Here is a 24038-nt window from a genome sequence, read left to right as displayed (position 1 = left end):
GCAGATAGATAGAAACACTCCTACATCAGGTTCTTAATGTTCCTGTTCTCTGTTTCCCCCAGACTCTGGCCACTTACTCAGTGTCAGATGCTGTTGCCACTTACTACCTGTACATGAAGTATGTTCATCCCTTCATATTCGCCCTGTGCACCATTATTCCCATGGAACCTGATGAGGTTAGTGTCACCTATGGTCTTCCAGTCATCCTCTTTTCTACATGAACTGATCCTCAGAGGTGGACTAGTCCTAGAGACTGATAGTGAACTCCTGTGTGTGGCTTCACTGGCATCTTTCTAAAGTCTAGGGGTCCCAGTGTGAGAATAGCAACAGAAAGTGGCTGCTGCTACTAGCTACAAAACTTTCCTTTCACATGGCAGTCAAGGTTAGACACCTTTCTGGTAGTCATGATCTTTATCTAGGAGTCAGGGCTTTTGACAGATTTGGGGTAGCTGGATGCAGCTTTTTCCCTGCAGGTGCTACGGAAAGGCTCTGGAACACTGTGTGAAGCCTTGTTGATGGTGCAAGCTTTCCACGCCAACATTATCTTCCCCAATAAGCAAGAGCAGGAGTTCAACAAACTGACAGATGATGGTCATGTGCTGGATGCTGAGACCTACGTGGGAGGTCATGTGGAGGCACTAGAGTCTGGTGTCTTCCGAAGTGATATCCCATGCCGATTTAGGATGGTATGCCTCCTTCCTGGGCCTTGGGTTCTGCTTTTTTCCATTCTTGTGCTGTTATGAAACCCAAGAAGCCATGGCCTGAAACAGTCTTTATCTGAATCTCTTCTATAGGCCACTTCTGTCAAGGGTGCTTTCTATGGCTCAGTACCACTCCCATCCCTTCTTACAAAAGATGAGTCTTCATTCAGGGCTTCCAAAGACACAGTACACTTGCAGAACATTCTCTGGCACATCCTGACATGTATCACACTGGAGGCAGATTTAAAGATCTGTCTGACCTGTGTCCTTTCCTGTCTTATACTAGAATCCTGCAGCCTTTGATTTCCTGCTGCAACGAGTTGAGAAAACTATGCGCCATGCCATTGAAGAAGAAGAGAAGGTGCCTATGGAGCATGTCACCAACTTTCAAGAGGTAGCCATCTAGGAGGCATTGAATTGGCCTGTAATTGGATCTGTTCCTTTTTACATGCCTACAGCACCTCAGGCTCTTGATGTGGTTTTGTCATACTGCTTCTGGGACCTACCACCCTTCTATCTTCATTATCTTTTATTGTACTTGTTCTCTTTTTTATTGTTTTGTTTTTCGTTTTTGTTTTTCAACACAAGGTTTCTCTTTGGTGTACTTCTGGCTATGCTGAACTCACTAGACTAGCTCCACTAGACCACTAGGCTAGCCTCCAACTTACAGATCTGCCTGCCTTTGCCTTCCAAGTGCTAGGATTAAAGGTGTGTGCCACCACCAACATTCCTTTGTTTTTCCCATTTCTATAGGTGTGTGATCAGATTAAGACCAAGCTCACCTCCCTAAAAGATGTCCCTAACAGAATTGAATGCCCTCTTATCTACCATCTAGATGTGGGAGCCATGTATCCTAACATAATTCTTACTAACCGCCTGCAGGTAAGACCTCAAGTTCCCACATCATAATAATCTCTCTTTGCAGATGATTATTTGCAGATGTTTTCTGACCCTCCCCTCCTTTTATAGCCTTCTGCCATAGTGGATGAGGCCACCTGTGCTGCCTGTGACTTCAATAAGCCTGGAGCAAATTGTCAAAGGAAGATGGCCTGGCAATGGAGGGGAGAATTCAGTGAGTATCAGGCCCGAAAGGGTGCTCTGCAGAGCAGGACAGACCTAGATTCTGATCTTGGAATCTGTCCATCGTTTTCCTATACAGTGCCAGCAAGTCGCAGTGAATACCATCGAATCCAGCATCAGCTGGAATCAGAGAAGTTTCCTCCTTTGTTACCAGAGGGGCCAGCACGGGCCTTTCATGAGCTCTCGCGTGAGGAACAGGCTAAATATGAGAAGCGGAGGCTGGCAGGTGAGCACCTGGCAAAGCTACAGCTTGGCAAACAATGGCTCCTTTGATCAGAGATATGGGCATACTTTAGCTCCAAGGCAGTAGGATTTTAGATTGAATTATGTCTTTCTATGGATGTTCCTTTCTTTATTTCTCCTTTACAAATGTCCAGGAGGTAACCTTTGTAACAGTCTTAGTATCAAGTTGTCAGTACTGGGGGCTGTTCTCTTTTACAATGATAATTAGCAATGTGTCTGGGTTTTTGTTCCTTTGTGTTACAAATGTTAGAAAAGTGAGCTCCTTGGCATCCCTGTGTACTGGCTTGCTCTTTTGTCATCTGAAAGGTCTCAGCTACCTCTCTAACACTCTGAACTATCTTAGATTATTGCCGGAAGGCCTATAAGAAGATCCATATGACCAAGGTAGAAGAACGTCTGACAACCATCTGCCAGCGGGAAAACTCATTTTATGTGGATACAGTTCGAGCCTTCCGAGACAGGCGCTATGAGTTCAAAGGGCTGCACAAGGTGAGTCAAAATAGATCAGTTTCTGACATGAGAGGGTTTTAACATCTTGGTCTACAGCTGTAGTATGTGGGGAGCTTGTAAACTGTCACATGCATTTGGATAATAAATTCATTGTTGTCTCTAAATGTAAAGAATCGATGGCCAAAAAGGGCAAAGATTACCATGACCTAAATAAACCCTTGGAACCATGCTGATCAATTGTTTCAGAAGTAATTATGTAGAGACACACCTGCAAAAGACACTGACTGACCTAAGTACTCCCATGAGTTAGTTGACTTCTCTTCCGGCACAACAGGTAACTAAGTAGCTCTTACAAACTCTAAGGCCACGACATACACTGGATTTAACCCTCTGATTTAAAGGAATAAGAGGAATGACCACACACATCTTTGGTTTTTCAAGATAAGGTTTCTCTGTGTAGCCCTGGTTGTCCTGTAATTCACTCTGTAGACCAGGCAGGCCTTGAACTTAAAAATCTCCCCATGAAATTAAAGGCATGTGCTACCTACCACCACCCCACTGGCTTTGTTTCTAGATTGTGATGACAGTCTTGATGGAAAGCGTGGTAGACTAGAAGTACTTATGTTGGAGGACAGATGTCACATGGAATAAAGGAGATATGCTAAGGTATTAACAGGCGGTCAATCTAAAGAGGGAGTGGTCTTTGTCCTTTCAAAAGTTGTTCTTTTGGTTTTTGTTTTAGTTTTTTTTAATGTTTTTGAATGTTTTGCTTCCTTGTATGTATTTATACCTGATGCCCATGGAGATCAGAAGATAGCATCAGATCCCCTAGAACTGTAGCTACAGATGGTTGTAAGCCACCATGTGGGTACTGGGAAACAAACTTGGGTTCTCTACAAGACCCACTAGGCCATCTCTCCAGCTCCAGATTTGAAAGGTTTTAATACAGAAAATTTAGTCTTTTTGATCTTTGTGGACTGAAATTGGAGAAGCTGTAAGATACTTAGGCTCCCCAGTTTACTTCCAGGTATGGAAGAAGAAGCTCTCGGCAGCTGTAGAGGTGGGTGATGCATCAGAGGTGAAGCGCTGCAAGAACATGGAGATCCTTTATGATTCACTGCAGCTGGCTCACAAGTGCATTCTGAACTCCTTCTACGGCTATGTCATGCGCAAAGGGTATGGGCCACATGCAGTAAATGAACAGGGAGGGAATGAACAAGATGTGATGGACAAAAAGCAAGAAGTTGGGGGTGTCTTCAGATATTGATGAAGCCAGCAGATGAATGTGTATTAATGGGAATGTTCTTCCAGCTTGCAAAATGTTGGTGATACAAACTTAATTGGGACTGGGTCCTTCGGAGTAAGGTTCACATTGGTTCAAGGGTCTGCATGTTAACTTGCTACTGGATACCTTGATTTAAGTATAGTGGGCTGAAGATAAAATTGGTTCATTTTGACATTTTTGTGTCATTCTATCATCACTGTAGTGGAAAGGGCTTTTAGGCTTTTAGGTAGTTATTTAATAACATCAGATTATTTAAGGGGTGGGCAGAGGAATGATAGAATCAGATTATTTAAGGGTGGACAGAGGAATGACCAATGAAGAAGGGCATAGAACTTGACTGATGGGCTGAAGTCTTATAGTCTTTTTTGTTTTGTTTTGTTTTTCTTTTTTTTGTTTGTTTTTTGTTTTTTCGAGGCAGGGTTTCCCTGTAGTTTCTAGAGCCTGTCCTGGAACTAGCTCTTGTAGACCAGGCTGGCATCGAACTCAGAGATCCGCCTGCCTCTGCCTCCTGAGTGCTGGGATTAAAGGCGCGCGCCACCACCACCCGGCCTTATAGTCTTATAGTCTCTAGGAAGAGAGAATAGGACATGGTTTGGGTGGTATGGCCAGTAGGGCCTGGACTCTCTTCCTTGGACAAAGCAAGTTGGGGTCTCTGGGGAAACAAATCAAGTTCAGGAACAGAAGAAAAGAGTGCTGTTAACTTGTAGCTCTGTAGAAAAGGAAAGAGAACTGACTGGAGTTGATTTAAGTTGTATCTGATTGTGTTTGTATGTTGGGGTTTTTTAAAATGTATTTGTGCGGGCATGCACATACTATAGTGTTCATGTAAAAGTCAGAGGACAGCTGAGAGTCAGTTCTCTTTCTACCATGTAGGTGCATTGTTTCAAACTTAGTTCATCAGCCTTGATAACAAGTGCATTTACCCACTTATCCATTCTACCAGCCCTGTTTGTCTTTGGAGGTTTTGGAGGGGAAGGGAGCAGTCAAGACAGGGTTTCTCTGTATAGCCCTGGCTGTCCTAGAGCTAATTCTGTAGACCAGGCTGGCCTGGAATTCACAGAGATCCACTTAGCTCTTCCTCCTGTGTACTGGAATTAAGGGCATGTGCCACCACTGCCCAACTTATTTGTTGTTGTTTGGGTTTTTTTTTTCAAACATTTTTAATAAACAATATTTTTAGTAGTTTATTCTTATTTTATGTGCATTTGCATTAGTGTTTTGCTTGCTTGCATGTATGTCTGTTTGAAAGTGTCAGATCCCCTGGAACTGAAGTCACAGACAGCTGTGAACTGTCATGTGGGCATTGGCAATTGAACCCAGGTCCTCTGGAAGAGCAACCAATGCTCTTAACTGCTGAGCCATCTCACCAGCTCCCTATTTGTTGGTTTTTAATGTGAGTGGATGTGCTAAATGCTGTTGGGTCAGAATGGAGAGAGAACAGGGAAGAGATCTAAGCCCGGAGAATGAGGTTGTAGGCAGAGTGAATTGGCAGGAAGCTGGGGACAGCTGTCCAGCTATGGGCTTAGAGTTTCTAAGAGGCAGGTAGGTGAGGGTAGGATTTGGGAAGAGCTGTGACAAGAATGAAAAGACCGTAAGAGTGGGATTGAGAGTACTACTGAAATTATGAACTGATATGTGACAGCATGTTAACCCTTCTAGAACTTTTCTGAGCCACACTGGTCACCCTAAACTAGGGATAGAAGTACCCTCAGAACAAAACCAAATTCCACCTTAGTTCTGTCCTGCTTCAGATATGTTTGGCTACTTACATCATCTCCTGGGGATCCCTTCTATCTTCTGATTCCCTGTGGCGGGAGCCTCCCATTAGTTCTGCTCACCATAGACTTTTGGCTGTCCTTTCCAGGGCTCGCTGGTACTCCATGGAGATGGCTGGTATTGTCTGCTTCACAGGAGCCAACATCATCACTCAGGCAAGAGAGCTGATTGAGCAGATCGGGTGAGTGTGGCCTAGGGTTGGCTGCAGGACTTGTACCACAGTGGGAGGGGCAGTGATAGGAAATCATAAAGGCTGGGAAGATAGAACTGGTTTTGATAACATATTTGAGATATTCAACACCTGACTTCTAAGGACTTGGGGCCATGACCTTGTATCCATAAATTTCCTTTATTTCACTCCTTTCTTTGAAGGAGGCCCTTAGAATTGGACACCGATGGAATATGGTGTGTCCTGCCCAATAGCTTTCCTGAAAATTTTGTCATCAAGACAACCAATGTGAAGAAATCCAAACTGACTATCTCCTATCCTGGTGCCATGTTGAACATTATGGTTAAGGTGAGTGGGTCTGCAGCAAGAAAACACATACCATTCTGACTTCTGGCCTGTTCCCAGTGTGGGTGTTTGGAAAGATCTCAACTGGTGATATCTTTGGCCCCATACAAAAACTACCCATCTGTAATGTTCTTTTTTCTAATTTCCTCAGCTGTCACAGTCAGACTGTTAGATTCAGGTTGCAAAGAAAGTTTCTTTCACAGAACTATACCATTGTTCTTTCTTTAATTTTTTGTAGTGTCGAGCTGCGGACTGCGATCCTGACACCCGGCTCCCACACGGCTAGCTTTATACCCGAAATAATTACACCGAAACTGTATTTTTTTAAATACTGCCTGGCCCATTATTTTCAGCCTCTTACTCACATCTTGACTAACCCATATCTAATAATGTATGTAACACCATGAATGGTGTCTTACCGGGAAGGATTCAGCACGTCTGACCTGGTGGCTGGCTTTATCGCTTCTGTCTCCCTGAGGAGAGGCACGGCAGTCTGCTCCAGAGAGCAGAGGCATGGCGATTTATTAACTTAGGAGAGGCGTGGCATCTGACTGAGCCATCTACCTCACTTCCTTCTTCCTGTTCTGTCTACTCCACCCACCTAAGGGCTGGCCAAGGCAGTTTCTTTATTAGCCAATGAGAATCCTCCATCAATTTTTTTTTTATTTATTTTTTAAAAATTCTCTAATTTTTTAAAACAATTTTAAACTTAAACAAAAGTCTCAAAGATAGTACCAAAGAAGAGTGGGGATAGGGCTCAGTAAAGTGCTTCTCACACAATCATGAGAACCTGAGCTGGGATCCCTAGCGCCATTGTAAAAGCTGAGCATGTCAGCACAAACTTAGTCCCCATGCTGACTTGGGGACACAAAGAGAGATGAATGATGCCTGGAGCTCATTGGCCAGCAAGCCTAACCAAATTGATCGGCTCCAGGTTCAGTGGAAGACCCTATCTTTAAAAACAAAGTGGGGTGAGCTGGGCATTAAAGGTATGCCGCCAGCACTTGGGAGGCAGAACCCTCTGGGTTCTAGGACAGCCAGGGCTACACAAAGAAACCCTATTCTGAAAATCAAATAAACAGATAAAATAGGGAACAATTGAGGCAGACATCCAGTGTCAGCCTGGCCTCCACGTACACACACACACACACCCAGTCAAATAGTGCAGAGAGCCGGGCGGTGGTGGCGCACGCCTTTAATCCCAGCACTCGGGAGGCAGAAGCAGGCGGATCTCTGAGTTCGAGGCCAGCCTGGTCTACAAGAGCTAGTTCCAGGACAGGCTATAGAAACTACAGGGAAACCCTGTCTCGAAAAAAACAAAACAAAACAAAAACAAAAAAACAAATAGTGCAGAGAACTTTTTTATGTCTTTCTGTCTGCTTCCCCTAATATTTACATCTGCCTAAAGTATGCAGTCATCAAAATGAAGAAATGTATGTTGGTATACCCTTAACTACATGATATACTTGGAGGTAATATGTTTCCAGGTGCTCACACAGTGTCCTCTTTAACCTGGACAGTGCCTTGGTCTTTACTGGTCTGGAATCTTATTTTCTACTGTCAATTTGGAGTTCTCAGTATAAGGCTGTTATTTGAGTTTTCTTGAAAGAATATCACAGGGATGATGCCTGATCATCACTTTCTCTCTCATCTTTGAGGACATTGGCTCCAGTGCCAGGTTGTCCTCATCAGCCTGATGATGAGGTTACTCCCAACTCCCAACCCCCATTCACATGCTGTTCTTTGGTTAGTAATCACATCCAAGGATCACTGACTTCCCTGAAGGAATGAGTATCAAAGATCATCTGGGCATATGTTAGCACCATCACAGTAATTAACAAGTCTCATAAACGCATGGGTTTGGTTTTGGGTTTTTTTTTTTTTTGGGAAGGGGGGTATGTTTGCTTGTTTAAGTTATTTAATTTTTATGTGCATTGGTGTGAAGTTGTTGGATTCCCTAGAACTGGAGTTACAGACAGTTGTGAACTGCCATGTGGGTGCTGGGAATTGAACATGGGTCCTTTGGAAGAGCAGCCAGTGCTCTTAACCTTACTGAGCCATCTCTCTAGATCTGATGAAGGCACATTTTGAAATGTTCCTTAGACTTTGTAATTCCTGACTTTTGCAGGTATCAGTTGGGTCACCTGTACTGCTGTCAGTTTCCTGTTCTAGTATTTCTTCATGGGAGTTTGCTGTTTATCCCATTCCTTCTGCTTGTTCATTGGAATTCTATAATGGATAGTTGTTACTGCTTGTTCATTGATTTATTGACAGCAGTGTGGGTTCGTGGGCATCTTTTATACTTAGATGATAATCCAGTGTCTTTTCTTGCTCAGTTTGTTTCTAACTGGCTATAAGGATACACACTGTTTTATTTTTTTGGATCTTGTGTTTGGAGCATTTATTTAATTGGTACTGTAAGATACTCCAGCCTTGTATTTTCCTGTCTTAGCCTTGGAGTCAAGCACTTCTTCAGGGATCCTCTCTCCCTTACTGAAACATTGGCAACTCTTGATATGTTTTTGTGCTATCTTTTTGCCTTCCCCTGAAGGTCATATATATGAAAACATAGAATATTCAACCTAGACCTTGTAAATTACACTTGGAATGTAGCACTTTGCTGTGTATGTCAAAACCTTCTGCTTTTCTGATACCGGTTATGTCCATTGTGTGGTAGAGCTTGTATGCTGGCCCACCCTCTGAGGAGAGGAGGTGTTTCCTGGGTTGAGCCCTTAGAGGTAAGGTTGCCTTTCTTATTATTGGTTCTTAGGAAGGCTTCACCAACCACCAGTACCAGGAACTAACAGAGCCTTCCTCACTCACTTATGTCACCCGCTCTGAGAACAGCATCTTTTTTGAAGTTGATGGACCATACCTTGCTATGATACTTCCAGCCTCTAAGGAAGAAGGGAAGAAACTGAAGAAGAGGTACGATTCTCACAGCCTTATATTTTAGAAAGAAAATACAGTAGATTAAGTTCTAAGACTTAAGAACTTAGGAGAGAAAATGGACCAGGAGCCAAAATGAGAACAAACTGGGTGGGTTTTTGTTTGTTTGTTGTTTTATTTACTCACTTTGGGGGTAAAATTCACATCCTGATCTATTCTGATTCTGTGAGCAATGGCTCTTTAATGCTTTCTGGTTTGCTAAAGCATCAACATAAGGGTAGAGTTCTGCTTGCTGCCTCAAAGATGACAAGAGGGTCAGGCAGTGAAAAAGGAAGGCAAAGGGAAGACAAAGCACCCAGCACCCTGAGATTCATTTCTCTGTGTTGCTTCCCTTGCTTTTCAGATATGCTGTATTTAATGAAGATGGTTCCTTGGCTGAACTGAAAGGTTTTGAGGTGAAGCGCCGAGGGGAGTTACAGCTGATTAAAATATTCCAGTCCTCAGTATTTGAGGCCTTCCTCAAGGGCAGCACACTGGAGGAAGTGTATGGCTCTGTGGCCAAGGTGGCTGACTACTGGCTAGATGTTCTTTATAGCAAGGTAAGGAACTAACAGAGCCTTCCTCACTCACTTCCACAGCCTCCCCAGCTGGCTCCAGGATGAGCATCTTTCAGGAACCTTGGTCACTTTGATGAACTTTGGCTTTCTCAGCTCTGGTACCCTAAAATTTCCCAGCTTTGTAGAGTGACAGCATGATAATAAAAGAAATCATAAGGGAAGACTTAGCAATTATCAAGTCAATTTCTTTGATTTGAAGTCTTTTGGGTTTTTGAGGTTTTTTTTTGTTGTTGTTTTGGGTTTTTTTTTTTGTTTTTTTTTGTTTTTTTTTTTTTTTTTTTGGAAACAGAGTTTTTCTGTGTAACAGCCCTGGCTGTCCTGAAACTCAATTTGTAGACCAGGCTAATCTCAAACTCATAGAGATCTACCTGCCTCTCTGCTTCCCAAATGCTGGGATTAAAGGCATGTGCCACTGCTACCCAGCATTTTTTGTTTTATGTATGTTTTGCCTGTGTGCATTTGTGTGTGTTGTGTATATGTCTAGTACCATCAGAGGGCAGAAGACAGCATCAGATCATCTCTAAGTAGAATTACAAGGCAGTTGCTATGTAGGTTCTGGGAACTAAACCTGGGTCCTCTGTAAGAGTTGCCCTTAATAAATGTTGAGCTGTCTCTCCAACTCTTTTTTTTAAAAAAATTTAAAAATTTACATTTATTTGTGTGTATGTGTGTGTGTGTACACATGTACATATGTGGAAGTTAGAGAACAACTTATGGAAGTCATTTCTTTCCGTCTACCATATGAGTTCTGGGAATTGAATTTGCAAGCCTTAGGTCTTGGTGGCAAGTACCTTTACCTGCTGAGGCCATTTTGCTGATCCTGATTTTTTTTTTTCTAGGGTGAGGTAGTTTCTGGAATTTAACTCTGTAGACCAGGCTGGCCTTAAACTCAGAGATCCGCCTGTCTCTGCCCCTTGAGTACTGGGATCACAAAAAAAAAAAAAAAAAAAGTTTTGTAGGCTCTATTAATGTATGCATAATTTTGTTTTTGTGTTTTGAGATAAGAGTCTCATTGTGTAGCCCTGGCTGTCCTGGAATTAGGTATGTAGAATAGGTTGACCTTGAATAGAGATTCACCTGCCTCTGCCTCCTGAGTGTTGCGATTAAAGGTGCACCCAGCTGCACACCTTTTTTCATTTTTTTGAGACTTCTCTGTGTAATGGTCTTGACATCTGCTTTGTAGACCAGGCTGGTCTCAAACTCACAGAGATTCACCTGCCGCTGCCTCCCAAGTGCTGGGATTAAAGCCACCACTGCCTGGCTGCACGCATCATTTTTGTAATTTATCCCCAGCATTACAAAAGAAGGGAAAGCAGGAATACAGGGCAGTGGTAATGTGCCTTTAGTTCTGCCTCAGAATATTTGACTATTTCTGTAATGTTTTATGTTATAGACAACTTCCACCTGTTTGCACATTTCCATCTGTGAGGGAGTTTTAGAATCCCATTATTCCAGCCAGTACCATATATATGTCAATCCTTTTGGACAGATGTCACCTTATCTTCTATGTAGAGCGTAATTATTCCCTATACTGTATGGTTTGTTATTGCTCATACATATTTCTTGATAGTTTGTGTAAGATAAAAGGTAGGGTTTTATGTGCCTTTTTCATATTACATTTATTTTGAGGATGGGGGACACTTAAGTGCCACAGTGTGCATGAGGAAGTCAGAGGACAGCTTGTAGGAGGTGGTTCTCATCTTACATCATGTGGATCCTGGAGGATCAAATTCAAGCTATCAGGGGCTGGTGAACTGACTTAATGGTTAAGAGGAACAGGGCTTAAGTCCTTGCATCCACATGGCAGATAACAGTTGTCTGTAATTTCAGTTTCAGACGATCCAACACCTTGTTCTGGCCTTTATGGGCACAAGGCACACATGTGGTATACAGACATGCATTCAGACAAAACACCTATACACAATTCTAAATTCAGAAACAAAAGCTCAGGTTGTCAAACTTGGCAGTATATACCCACTGAGCCATCTTGGGTATATATACTATTCTACACTTTTAATGCAGTGCTAAAACTCTAACCAAGGGTGCTAGGGCATCATCCTTTTGCTTATTTTTAATGACATTACTCTGCCCTTTGGGAAATCCAAAGCCTGCCTTCAGCTTTTCAGGGCAGAAATAAATACAATCCTAGAATCAAAGTGAGTATAACCTTTATCTTCCTGGCATCTGTTGTTTCTAGGCTGCTAACATGCCTGATTCTGAATTGTTTGAGCTGATTTCTGAAAACCGTTCCATGTCTCGGAAGTTAGAAGATTATGGGGAGCAGAAGTCTACATCCATCAGCACAGCAAAACGCCTGGCTGAGTTCTTGGGAGACCAGATGGTCAAGGATGCTGGACTAAGCTGTCGCTATATCATCTCCCGAAAGCCAGAGGGGTCTCCTGTCACTGAGAGGTAAAATCCTCCTTAAAGAGTTGAATGATTGGGTGCATGCCTGTAATCTCAGTACACAAAAAGCTAAGACCAGAATATTTGAAGTTCCAGGCCATCCTGGATAACGTAAAGAAACTGTGTCCTGGGGTGCTGGAGGGGTGGGAGCTAACATAAGGGTACACATTTGTAAGCCCAGTATTTCAAAAATTAAAACAAAGGGTTCCGTGTTAGCCTGGACTCTATAATAGTGAGTTTGAGACCAAGTTGACTGGGCTACATAGTCATTCTCTATCTTTAAAAAAAAAAAAAAAAAAAAAAAAAAAAAAAAAAAAAGCCAAGCCACTGGCTTTGCAAATCCACACCTGTTGTGGAGCCTCTGGATCCTCATAATAATAGAACTTCCATAGGAAGAATGTGGGTCCTGTGGGTGTTGAAAGAAGGAAGACTACCTGGTTAATCCCAGCACTCAAGCAGGAGGTTGGGAAATGGGTTGATCTCTGTAAGTTGTGAATTCAAGGCTAGCCTGATCTACATATTGAGTTCCAAGTTCCAAACCAACTAGTGCTACAGGTGTGACCCTGTCTCCGAAAGAAAAAGAAAATTGGCCTCCATCTGATGATTATCAATCATAGGAAGGCCTTTGTGGGGCCCTAGTGAGATCCTGGAAAGGGAATGGTGAATCTAGAGAACTTTGGTTTGAAGGCAGTCAGCTTCTCTTTCGTGGATATAGATATTGGTATCTTGGAAGGGCAGGGTCTGGGCTACTCATGCAAAGTCAAGTTGATGCTAAGAGTAGCTCGGTGATGAGCCATGTACAGTAGTACCCTGGCATACAAAAAGCTACTTTACTTGCCAGTAACTCCACCATATGTCAGACACCTTCACAGATGAAAAGAGAACACCTTTTACCTCCTATGACATATTAGATACAAGAGCAAGGGATTCCAGTAGATCTGTTTCTGTTTCCTACCAAGAGACTGTGCATTAAACAGAAAACCTGGCTTCCTGTGGTGGGTGCACAATAAAGAAAGGGTTCATCAGCCCAGCACTCGGGAGGCAGAGGCAAGTGGATCTCTGTGAGTTCGAGGCCAGCCTGGTCTACAAAAGCTAGTTCTAGGACAGGCTCCAAAAACTACAGAGAACCCCTGTCTCAAAAAACCAAAAAGGGGGGGGGGCGTTCATCACATTTGGGTTACAGAACCTTAAATCCACAGTGATTGCACAGAAATCTTAAAGAACCACCGATAGAGGGCTGGAGAGATGGCTTAGAGGTTAAGAGAACTGACTGCTGTTCTAGAGGTCCTGAGTTCAATTCCCAGCAACCACATGGTGGCTCACACCCATCTATAATGAGATCTGGTGCCCAGAACACTATATACATAATAAATAAATAAATAAATAAATAAAAGAACCACTAATAGAAGGATAAATTTATGGTTCCTTCAGAGGAACTGAAAGCCAATGTGGACTCTGCAGTGTCCTCATGGCCTGATTCTCTCATTATATCTGATATGCTTGCCTAGAAACTAGACAGCTTATGAGTCTGTGACAAATGGAATGGGTAGACAAAACATGAGACTTCTCAACCTGTCAGCAGGGGTTGAGACATTTACCCTCTTCCTACCCAGGAAACTCTCAGGGCATGTTTATAAGGAGGACTCACCAAGAATACCTGCTGCCCCTTTGTGAGGAGATCACTACTCTACAAAAGTGACCAACCTCCGGTGAGACCACATAGGTTACAAATTCATCAGCATCAGTAATTGTCATCTCAGCACATTGAATGTTGGGTGGTTTATTACCTGCCTTCCTAGAGAGTCCTGTAGAGAAGGAAAATAGCAAATATCTTTGTAAGAAAAATTGCCCGTATCGAGACAAGAAGAGAATAAAAGAGAACATAAAGAGAATAAAATAACAGAAATCATGACAATGCTGACTTTAACAACATCTCCTGAGTTAAAAAGAATGTTGATACCAGTTTTGGTGAACAGATAGACTGGCACTTAACCAGGTGTCTGGGAGTATGATATCTGGAGGGTCCAGGAGTAGAGGGTATCTAGCACTTCTATTTTGTGTATGTAAAAAAGAGGGGGCATGTGTGTTTCACAATGCACATGTACAAGTCAAGATGTAGGAGTGGGTTCTACTGTGTGAGTCCGTTACTGAACATGGGTTGTTTCATTTGGCAGTAAACATCTTTATTTACTGAGCCATCTTGCCAGTCAGTCCTTGTTTGTTTTTTTTTTGTTTTGTTTGTTTGTTTCTCTGTGTAACCTTGGCTGTCCTCGAACTCCCTCTGTAGACTAGGTTGACCTTGAGCTCAGAGAACCACCTACCTATGCCTCCCAAGTGCTAAGATTAAAGATGTTGTATGCCACCACTGCCCGACATCCTGTATATAGTAGTACTTGTATTAGTTGTACTTACCTAGTATGAACAAAGCCCTGGATTCAGTCTCCTACACTGAAAAGAGAGATGAAGACATCCTATGTAGGAGTTGAAAGAGTTGAACTGTAGCACAGGCAACAACTAAGGAGCTTCAGGTAGTATTTTGCCAAGACTACCATGTAGGAGCTGGGTTTGGTAATCCACACCTGTCTGTCATCCTAACATGTAGAAGGCTGAGACAGGCCAACCTGGACTATATTGCAAGTTCCAGGCCAGTTTAGATCACAGCAGGAGACCTTGCCTCAAAAATAATACCAACAATAATGATGATGATAGCCCTGCCTAGACCTAGTTTTCTTTACTTGTAGCTACATCAAAAAAGACATGCACAAAAGTAATAAGTGTCATAATAAGGGTTGTATTGACTTCTGTGTGATGAGGGGACAGGATGGAACTGCATACGGTGTCCAGTGTTCCTCTTTCTTGTCTCTCACAGGAAATGACATTTTAGAGTATTGCAGCTGACAAAGTTGAGTGCATGTATGAGTATTTGCTGTTTTAAGTTTGTAATAATTCACAATTGAAAGCATTTTGTTTTGTGACAACTGAAAGTTGATAGCTGCTTTATTGGTAATGTGAAGATCAACTCATTCCTTAGAAAAGCATTGCATCTTCTGTGTATCTTACCCAGTGAACATGTTTTAGTGAATATGTCTGCTTGTTCGCATGTAAGAATAATTGTAAACAGCTCTGAACAGTGGCACACTAGAAACAGAGCAAACAGCAGCAGAGAATAATGTTCATTCAACTTCAGCCATTTTCTTTCTTTTTTCTTTGTTTGTTTTTGTTTTTAAAGGGAAGGATTTTTCTGTGTAACAGCCCTGGCAGTCCTGAAACTCACTTTGTAAACCAGGCTGGCCTTGAACTCACAGAGATCTGCCTGTCTCTGTCTCCCAAGTGCTGGGACTAAAGGCGTGCACAACCACCACCACCCAGCTTTCAGCCCTTTTCTTACTCAATTATTTTTATTAAATAGGTGATTTCATTGTGGCATTTTCATACATATAACATACTTTGATCATATTAACTTGTCATTGCCCTCTTTTGTCCCTGCTTTAGTTACTTTTATATAGTTGTGATAAGAACCATAACCAAGGTAACTTAAAAAAATGTTTAATTTGGGTTTACTATTTGAGAGAGTTAGAGTCCATGATGGCAGAGCAAAGGGATGGCAACAGAAATAGCTGAGACCTTATATCTTGGTCCCCTAGTAAGAGCAGAGAGAGTGATAACTGGGAATGGAGATTCTTTTGAAACATCAAAACCACGCCTCTTCATCTTTTCCAAACAGTTAGAACTGGGAACCAAGTATTCAAATACAAATCTATAGGGGCCATTCTCATTCAGAACACCACAATCCCCCACTGTTGTTCCTTTTCCCAAATAGGCTCCTTTGTACTTTAATGTCTTTTTAAAATCTAGATGCTACATGTTGTTGAAAAAAAAATGCAGTATTTGTCTTTCTGTATTGTTTCTCTTAACATAATGTTCAGTCCCATCTATTTTCCTATAAAGGACATAATTTCATTTTTCTTTATGACTGAGTAAAATACTTAATGAATAAGAATATAGTTAACTCCATCATGTATGTATGCCTCTGCCATATTTTCTTTATCCGTTCATGTGTTTCTCTTCCCCCTTCTCCTTATACTTTGTTCTGTTTTATATTTCTCAGGATGGAACCAAGTCCTACATAGGATAAGCAAATAGTCTACCAGTAAGCTACTTCCCTAGCTCCTAACTTTAGTGTTTTAATATGATAAAGTATTACTTAATCCTTCATTGTTATAAACATCACATACACGCTATAAATGTGTACAGAGTCTTTATCCCATGTACATTTGATAAGAGTTATAGCAGGATTTGCATTGTTTATGATTAGATATGTTTATGTTTGTTTCCCTAACATAGGGCTATTCCTCTTGCCATTTTCCAAGCAGAGCCTACAGTGAGGAAACATTTTCTCCGAAAATGGCTAAAGAGTTCATCACTTCAAGACTTTGATATTCGCACAGTGAGTGCCAATTATTTTTATTAGTGGGGAGGTACACATGTGGAGATCAGAGGATAACTTAACAGGAATTGATTCTCTTTCATCATGTGGGTGCCAGAAATCTAAGGTCATGAGACAAGTGTCTATTTCTGCTGAATCATATTGACACACTTTTGTACTCTTAAAAGTTTAGAAAAAAAGCTCGTCAGAGCAGAATGTACCTGACTCACTTAGAGCTTTACTTAGGACTTCCTCTTTTCTGACGTGATAGGGAAACAGAGCACTCAGAGCAGTGGTTCTCACCTTGTGGGTCAAGATCCCTTGAGAGGGTCAAATGAACCTTTCATGTGGGTCTCCTGAGATCATTGGAAAATACAGATGTTTACATTATGATTCATAACAGTAGCAGAATTACAGTTATAAAGCAGCAATGAAAATAATTTCATGCTTGGAGATGACCACAACATGAGGAATTATATTAAAGGTCACAGCAGGAAGACTGAGAACCACTGGACTAGAGCATCAGGAAGCTAATGCTAGAGAATCCCTTAAACTGAGGTGCTATCTTAACCATCCACTAGTTCATGATCCTATAATCTCATTAAACTTGCTGCCATGTTTCTACCTCTAAAATGAGCATGGAGTTTCTAGAAGATGAAGTGAAACACACACATTTAGTAATTCTTGGCATATAACAATGTAGAAAATTGCTACTTCTCATGTTTTGTGCATGTAGATTCTGGACTGGGACTACTACATAGAGCGGCTAGGGAGCGCCATCCAGAAAATCATTACCATTCCTGCAGCCCTCCAGCAGGTGAGACAAGAGCCAGGGATTCCCACCCCACATCTAGTCACCAGTAGGCCCACATGAGACTCCTCCTGGTTGTATCATCCTCATTCAGGTGAAGAACCCAGTTCCACGTGTCAAACACCCAGATTGGCTGCATAAAAAACTGCTAGAAAAGAATGACGTCTACAAGCAAAAGAAGATCAGTGAACTGTTTGTCCTTGAAGGAAAGAGACAGGTAACACACAGGACACAGTGTACCAATGTCTGCAAGCTGCTATGCATAAATATTCCTTGTTTTGTTTTTGAGACAGTCTCTCTGTGGTCCTAAAACTTCCTATATAGGAGAGGCTAGCCTTGAACTCACAGAGATCCTGCCCCTGTATGTGCCACCCTGCCTGGCCCATAATTTCCCAATACCACCTCTAAAGAAACTTTATCCCTAAAAGTGTGCGTTGTGGTACTTTACTCATTAGTGCCCTCCAGTGTCATTTTATATAACTGGAAGCAGATTGTGAGTCATCAGGTGTGTATGAAGAACTCATATGTAAATGATAAGGTATGCAAATTAGATCTAAACTGGATTACTGCTGTAGTCTTCAGTTTTCTCGATCAAAATGAAATTTCCTGGAGACACTGAAGACTGCACAATGAAAGTATGAGTAAGAAGTTGGAGATACTCATGCTATACTCATCACAGGATGCAAGTTCCGTTCACAGTACTCATATCTGGTTGTGGCTTACACCTGCCTCAAACTCTAACTCCAGGGAATCCAGCACCCTTTTCTGGCTTCTGCAGAACCCTGTACATTCATGGCATACATTTACACAGACATACACACAAAAATAAAAATCTTTTTTAAAAAATAGTATAGCTAAAATTAGAAATGGAAAAATAATTTTTTTTAAAGTTTTTCAAGACAGGCTTTCTCTGTGCAGCTCTGGCTTTCCTGGAACTCACCCTGTAGACCAGGATGGCTTTGAACTCACAAAGATCTGCCTCCTGAATGCTAAGATTAAAGGCATGTACCACTACCGCCTGGTGGAAAAAGAATTTTTAAAACAATTTTATGTGTATGGTATTTTTGTCTGCATATATGTCTGTGAGGTACTAGGCATATGCCTAGTGCCACGGAGGCAAGAAGAAGGTAATGGATTCCCTGAAACTGGAGTTAACACATGATTGTAAGCCAACCTGGTAATTGAACCCAGGTCCTCTAGAAAAGCAGTCAGTGCTCTTAACTGCTGAGCCATCAGCCTAGGAAAATTTTTATGGGTTGAAAATTAGAAGTGTAGCTAGTTATGATGTCTTATACCTATAGTCCTAGGAGCTGGGAGGCAGAGACAGGAAAATGGATATGAGTTTGAGGCCAGGCTGGAATAGAGCATGATACACTCTATCTCAAAACAAAAATAAAAGTGAGTTATAAGCCAGAATGTTATAGAGATTCAATAATAAACAAATCTTGAAATAGATTTTTGTGGGGGGGGGGGGACAGGATTTCTCTATTATAGCCCTGACCGTCCTGGAGATCCCATTGTAGAACAGATTGGCCTCAGACTCAGAGATCTGCCTGTTTCTGCCTTTTGAGTGCTAGGATTAAAGTCATATACCACCATTCTGGCTTATATTACTTTTTTAGGCAAGTCCTTAGACCAGGCTGGTCTTTAACCATCTGTGTAACAGAGGCTGGCCTTAAGCTCCCAGTTACCCCAACTTCCTGAGAGCCAAAATTACAAGCATGTGTCTACATGCCCAGTTTAGATTTTAAAGCCTTAACAGTGTGACATTTGCAAAAGCTATACCTAAAAAGTATATATACTAACTAAATATTTGTGAAAAGAAGCTGATCTAGGACTAGGAGATAGCTCAGCTTGAGAGTGCTTATCTATTGTGCACAAGGCCTTGCATTCAATCCTCAATACACTCAAGTACACGCATACACACACAAATACACACACATTTTTAAAAAGAAAGGAAACTCAGCCAGATGTAATGGTTTATGTTTTTCATTCCAATACTTGGAAGTCAGAGGATCTCTCAGTTTGAGGTTGGCTTGGTAATTCAGGCCAGTGAGGGCTCCATAGTGAGATCATGTTGTTGCTCAGTAATTAGGGGCATATGACATCTTATGTTCAGTAATTAGGGGCTAGAGAGATGGCTCAACATGTAAGAGCATTAGTTGCTTGCTTAGATTGTATACATTAGTGATTAACTCTAGGATACTTTGGTGTTGAATTAAGGAAAGAAATAAAAGCACTTCCCCTTGGAGTCATTTAACCAACAACTAGTTCATATTTGAATTCTCTACTTCATACTCCCTGTTGTATGAGTCTGAATCTATGCCAGCTTAAAGTCTGTCTTATGAATTTGTCCCTTTTGTCTGTCTGTCTTTGTGTGTATCTGTTTCTGTCTATTTGTCTGTTTGAATGGTATCTGTCTCTGTGTATCTGTCCCTAACAAAAGGGCTTTTTGCTGTATTTATTAAACAGAGCAGAAAGCATCACATGGGGAAGGAATGACTTCGCAGAAATCTTTAACAGTTTTACAAGACTCTAACTAACCCAGATGACAAACATCGTTGTTTTTCAGCCAGTATCCATAAATGGATGCTTTCAGCCTTTGTGGTAGATTTTAGGAAGTTGCTTACACTTCTATATTTGCTGCTTTCAGCAAATGATACATGTGCATTATCTGGGTCAGGGACATGGAAGAGTACCTGACTTAAGATTATACCTATGCATCAGCTTTTACAATATAAGGTATTTTCACAGTACTATATTGCCTCAGCTGCTCTTCCAAGGGATCTGGTTCAAGTTCCAACATCCACATGGCAGCTCACAACCATCCATAACTCCAGTCTAAGTGATCCAACACCTGGCCTCCATAGGCACCAGGCACACATGTGGTACAGACATGCATGCAGACGAAATACTAATGAAATAATAATAATTAAAAATAATATTTTAAGAGCACTAAGCTTATTCTGGTGTTGCAGACCTCAACAGCTACTGGGGAAGCTGAGACATAAAGATCCTGAGTTCAAAGCCTACCTAGGCTATAGAGTACCATCCTGTCAAAAATGAAAAAAACCACTAAAACAATTCTGTCAGTGGTGGCACATGCCTTTAATCCCACTACTCAGTAGGCAGAAGCAGGCAGATCTCTGTGAGTTCAAGGCCAGCCTGGTCTACAAGAGCTAGTTCAGGATAGGCTCAAAAGCTACAGAGAAACCCTGTCTCGAAAACACACACACACACACACACAATTCTGTCTTGGGAAACACTCAGTTGCATAAATGCCCTCTTCTTTTCTCCCTTAATACTTATGCTTAAATTAGCTATGCTAAAACCTCAGTTTTAACTCAAAACAACCTTGTAAAAAGGACTCACGAATATGCACATCTTTTTGAAAGAATTACCATTCTCTGATAAACAGTTGGGAAACTTAAAACAAAGCTTCCTTTGGAGAATTAAGACAGATAATCTAATTTCAGTGCTTCTAGACAAGGACAGGCATATCTTTAGACATTCTAGACCTGCTTGGTCTACATAGAGAGTTTCAGGCTAGCCAGTGCTACATAGTGAGACCCCCCTTTTTGTTAAACTTATGTTGGTCTGTTAACGGCCGATTTCAGCAGATGTGTTAGAATTATGTGAATTTCATGATGGGATTTACCAGATTAAGATTCTGAATTAATAAATCTTGGTTGTGTCTTCCCAGATTGTGATGGCCCAGACTTCAGAAAACAATCTGAGTGTCTGCACTCCAGACATCGAGGACCTTGGACTCACAAACCCATACCACTGTGCAATCCCAGTTGCTACTAAGAGGAAGCGAGTCTGGGAAAGCCAAGAGGAATCTCAGGATATTGCACTAACTGTGCCCTGGCAAGAGGTCTTGGGGCAGCCTCCCTCCCTCGGAACCACCCAAGTAAGAAGCAAGGAAGCCAGAAAGGATGTGGGGAAAGTTGCTATGGTACTCTGTCTCCTAGAGGTCTGCTGCATAGTGCAGGAATCCTAAGGCAAATCCTGTCTGTGGAATAAGTTGCAGAAATGCCTGAGTGCTAGCATTTGAATCTCCTGAAATTTAGGAATAAAAAGACTGTTAGAGAAAGGTGTTGGTGGACAACACGTGTTAGCAGTCTTCCATTACTATCTGTTCCAGGAAGAGTGGTTGGTCTGGCTCCGGTTCCACAAGAAAAAGTGGCAGCTGCAGGCCCAGCAACGCCTGGCCCACAGAAAGAAGCAACGTCTAGAGTCAACAGATGTGCCAAGGCTTGGGGCTATCCGAGAGGGACCTGCCTCGGGTCTGGGGAACTTTTTACGACGAACTGCCCGCAGCATTCTGGACCTTCCTTGGCAAATTGTACAGGTATGGGCCTTCACTCATGGGAGTTGCAAGATGTTGAGAGCAGTCTTCATGAGCTCACAGGAGGGAGCATGCAGCCAGTCCTGCAATACAGGATGAAAGATAAGAAAGGCCTTCAACTTCCTTCCTGTCCCTATCACAGGGTCCAGTACCAGGGGTATGGGTGAGGCTGGAGACTCCTTGGGAGATGACCTGTTCACGGGTGTCAGTATGTTATGTGATTATGTGCTATGTATTCTGCATTTTCTCTCAGATCAGTGAAACCAACCAAGCTGGTCTCTTCAGGCTATGGGCCATCATTGGCAGTGACTTGCACTGCATCAAGCTGAGCATCTCTCGAGTATTCTATGTGAACCAGCGGATAGCCAAAACAGAGGAAGGGCCTTCATATCGCAAGGTAGGGAGACACTTGGTATTGCTGGTCACCTCTAAGACATCTGTACATGATGGACTCCACACAAAGAATTGGTTAAGAGCATGGACTTTACAGACCAAGAAGCCATGTAGCCTTGTCTTCATCTCCCACGTACTTTATTGATACTGGGATCTTGTAAAGAGTTATTTGAAACCATGTCTATGAATGTTCAGGAACAGGGACTGCTGCTGTCCAGCAGGGGAGGATCGGATAGAGGTTGCAAATAGTTTTTGTAAGTATTGTTGTAGTTACCAGCACTATTGGGATATAAGTTCATCTACCATATAGCCTATTCACTGGAATAATAAAATTCAGTGGTTTTTAGTGAATTTGTGGTAATGACTATAGTCAAAATTTCAGTCTTCATTATCTCCAAAAGAAGCCTGTACTTCTCAAATGCTCTGTCCTTCCCTGCAATCCCAGGCAACCAACCACTAGCCCACTTTCTGCTAATTCACAACATCTCAGATATATAATCACACTTTAGGTTCTTTACAGAGATTCTTAGACTTAGAAGATTTTGAGGAAGCTCTCTTAATGTGACATCCTAGTTGAAATGTCTCATTTGACTCAGTATGTTAATAACTCAGTCCAAAGCTGGTTTATGATGCTGTCTGCTCACAGATGAAAATTAACTATATACAAGGAACACATGAATGAGGTACATAGTTGTAGGTGGAAAATGTGAGGCCTGATTTCAGCCCATTGACTTGGTGGAATGTGAATCTAAAAAGTGGGCAGGGGCCAGGCGATGGTGCACACGCCTTTAATCCCAACACTCCAGGAGGCAGAGATGGGCGAATCTCTATGAGTTCGAGGCCAGCCTCATCTATAGAGCAAACTCCAGACAGACTCCAAGGCTTCAAAGAAACACTTTCCAATAAATAAATAAATTAAAAAGAAAGAAATGAAAGTGGGCAGGGTTTATCAGGATAATAGACACAGGAGACTAATGGGTTTCCATACATGTAGAGCTGTGTATGGTGATTGTGGGGGGGAGTTTCTGCAATACAGAACTTTTCCTTTGTGGTTATCTGCTCCCCTCTGGAGATCCTCAGTGTTTTCAGGATGGAAGTATTCATTGTTTGAGACAGGCTGGCCTTGAGTTTGCTATTAAACTGAGGCCGGCCTTCAATTCCTGATCCTTCTGCCTCCATCTGCCAAATGCTTATAGGCCCCTGTTACTTAGCTAATGAATTATGTTTTTGTTGATGCTAGAGATCAAACCTAGGGTGAATTGCTAGGCCCACACTCTATCCCCCCCCCCCACCTACCCAACTCCAAGCACAGAGGTAAACTAGTTTTTTCCTTAAAATGTTTACTATTTTGCCCTTAAATTATATTGTTTCCAGGGTAAGTAGATTTTTTTTTCTTTTCTTTTTTTTTTTTTTTTTTTAATGATTTAAAAGTTTTCCAGGGCTAGAGAGATGGCTCAGTGATTAAAAGCAATGGATACTCTTCAGGGAGCCTTGGTTGACTTCCCAGCACCACATGGCAGCTAACAACTGTCTGTGATTCCACCTAGAGAGGATCTGTCGCCCCTCACACAGGCATACATGCAGTCAAAACACCAATACGTATAAAACGGATGGATGGATGGACGGACAGACAGGTAGATAGATTAATTTCTATGAACCTAGGTGGAATGGTCCTTGCCTGTTATCTCAACACTCAGGATGCCAGGGCTAGAGGATCTTAAGTTCAAGGTCACTCTAGGTCACATAGCAAGACTCTTATCTCAAAGGCAAACAATTAAAAAAAATGTTGCTGTGAACTTGGGAGTAGATATATAGATATATAGAGAGATATAGATAGATAGATAGATAGATAGATAGATAGATAGATAGATAGATAGATAGATAGATATAGGTTTTTTTTCTTTAAGCTTTGTTTGTATATATGAGTGCTCTATCTGCATGTGCCAGAAGAGGGCGTCAGAGCCCACTGTAGATGGTTGTTAACCACTATGTGGTTGGTGGGAATTGAACTCAGGACCTCTGGAAGAGCAGCCGGTGCTCTTAACCACTAATCCATCTCTCCAGCCCCTGTTGTTTAGTATCTTACAATCAGCTAC

At 41.9% G+C, this 24038-nt stretch overlaps 1 protein-coding gene across 1 annotated transcript in view; it reads left to right on the top strand.

Annotated features, from left to right (window-relative positions):
• Nucleotides 1–24038, top strand: part of Pole (DNA polymerase epsilon, catalytic subunit) — a 52715-nt gene that overhangs the window by 12841 nt on the left and 15836 nt on the right. The window contains exons 14-32 of the mRNA XM_038346178.1: nucleotides 63–176; nucleotides 474–686; nucleotides 988–1095; nucleotides 1455–1583; nucleotides 1671–1773; nucleotides 1861–2007; nucleotides 2368–2513; nucleotides 3502–3650; nucleotides 5624–5716; nucleotides 5908–6052; nucleotides 8820–8977; nucleotides 9342–9537; nucleotides 11753–11967; nucleotides 16306–16408; nucleotides 17124–17204; nucleotides 17293–17415; nucleotides 20902–21111; nucleotides 21346–21552; nucleotides 21803–21946. Coding sequence (XP_038202106.1) covers nucleotides 63–176; nucleotides 474–686; nucleotides 988–1095; nucleotides 1455–1583; nucleotides 1671–1773; nucleotides 1861–2007; nucleotides 2368–2513; nucleotides 3502–3650; nucleotides 5624–5716; nucleotides 5908–6052; nucleotides 8820–8977; nucleotides 9342–9537; nucleotides 11753–11967; nucleotides 16306–16408; nucleotides 17124–17204; nucleotides 17293–17415; nucleotides 20902–21111; nucleotides 21346–21552; nucleotides 21803–21946 — 2784 coding nt within the window. The remainder of the gene's footprint in view (nucleotides 1–62; nucleotides 177–473; nucleotides 687–987; nucleotides 1096–1454; nucleotides 1584–1670; nucleotides 1774–1860; nucleotides 2008–2367; nucleotides 2514–3501; nucleotides 3651–5623; nucleotides 5717–5907; nucleotides 6053–8819; nucleotides 8978–9341; nucleotides 9538–11752; nucleotides 11968–16305; nucleotides 16409–17123; nucleotides 17205–17292; nucleotides 17416–20901; nucleotides 21112–21345; nucleotides 21553–21802; nucleotides 21947–24038) is intronic.

This window comes from Arvicola amphibius, chromosome 10 (genome assembly GCF_903992535.2).
Source record: "Arvicola amphibius chromosome 10, mArvAmp1.2, whole genome shotgun sequence".
Classification (NCBI taxonomy): domain Eukaryota; kingdom Metazoa; phylum Chordata; class Mammalia; order Rodentia; family Cricetidae; genus Arvicola; species Arvicola amphibius.
The sequence above is the reverse complement of the archived record's forward strand: the minus strand, read 5'-3'. Positions and strand labels throughout refer to the sequence as shown.